Source organism: Ailuropoda melanoleuca, unplaced genomic scaffold (genome assembly GCF_002007445.2).
Source record: "Ailuropoda melanoleuca isolate Jingjing unplaced genomic scaffold, ASM200744v2 unplaced-scaffold25162, whole genome shotgun sequence".
Taxonomy (NCBI): domain Eukaryota; kingdom Metazoa; phylum Chordata; class Mammalia; order Carnivora; family Ursidae; genus Ailuropoda; species Ailuropoda melanoleuca.
Window position 1 is genome coordinate 1 of NW_023195129.1, and position 1,092 is coordinate 1,092.

At 33.5% G+C, this 1,092-nt stretch overlaps 1 protein-coding gene across 1 annotated transcript; it reads left to right on the plus strand.

Annotated features, from left to right (window-relative positions):
• Window positions 1-515: 515 nt before the first annotated feature.
• Window positions 516-725, plus strand: LOC109489114 (small nuclear ribonucleoprotein G-like). Its single transcript, XM_034650530.1, has one exon. It carries the CDS (start codon window positions 516-518, stop codon window positions 723-725), a length of 210 nt encoding a protein of 69 aa, XP_034506421.1.
• The last annotated feature ends 367 nt before the right edge of the window (window positions 726-1,092 follow it).

A 1,092-nucleotide genomic window follows, 5' to 3' on the forward strand; every position in this document is an offset into this window, starting at 1 on the left:
GTGTGTGTGTGTGTGTGTACACCACATCTTTATCCATTCATCAATCAATGGAAAAAATTCATCTTTTAACACATGAAATAGAAGAGAGTGAGTATAAAATAAGTTATGTGTGCAATATAATAAAACTCTGTGTGTGTGTGTAACAATACATCATTCCTATCAAATTTTTGCCATCTACCTAAGGATGTGAAAGAACTAAGGTTATCATGCACGGTAGGATTTACATGATAAATGCTGGAGACCAAATTCCATTTATTGGGTTAGAATACTCTGTTCAGATATAATTGAAAAACTTTATCTTTTTAGTATCTCCCAAGGGATTAACAGTATGTTGATTTTATCAGCTGAGTCATACTACTTATGACAGTGACAGATGACTTAGCATGACAGCCATCACATGCACATTTCAATTTTTATTTCTTTTTAAGACTTGACAGCAAGGGGCCTACTGCAGGAGTAAGAAGGGTGACATGAATTCCATTTGGAGGCATCTTTGAGTTTGGCCAGTAGACACCATGAGCAAAGGTCACCCTACCAAGTTGGAAAAACTGATGGACAAGAAATTATCACCAAAATTAAATGGTGGCAGACATGTCCAAGGAATATTGCAGGGGTTCGATCCCTTTATGAATCTTGTGATAGATGAATGTGTGGAGATGGCAACTAGTGGGCAACAGAACAATGTTAGAATGGTGGTTATACAAGAAATAGTATCATGTGGTTAAAAGCCTTGGAACAAGTATAAACAATGGGTGTATTCACTATAAGAAATAACTGCCTCCACATGTTCCCTCTTCATAGCACCTGTTTTACTACAGTATAAAAATCAGGTCATGTACATTTTCATATTGAACTTTTTGTTAAACTTTTGAATAGTAAAAAAATAAAAATACTCGACACCAAGAAGTGGAGCTTATAAAATGAAGTGTAGAGACGGCTTAAATTATAAATTAATTATTCTAAAGGAAAAAACTGTGGATATTTTATAATATAGAGTACAAATGGGGAGAATATAGAGGTTTTTGAAGGTTACAATAAATTTGCAATTTCTTAAAAAGTAANTGATAAATTTGCAATTTCTTAAAAAGTAAA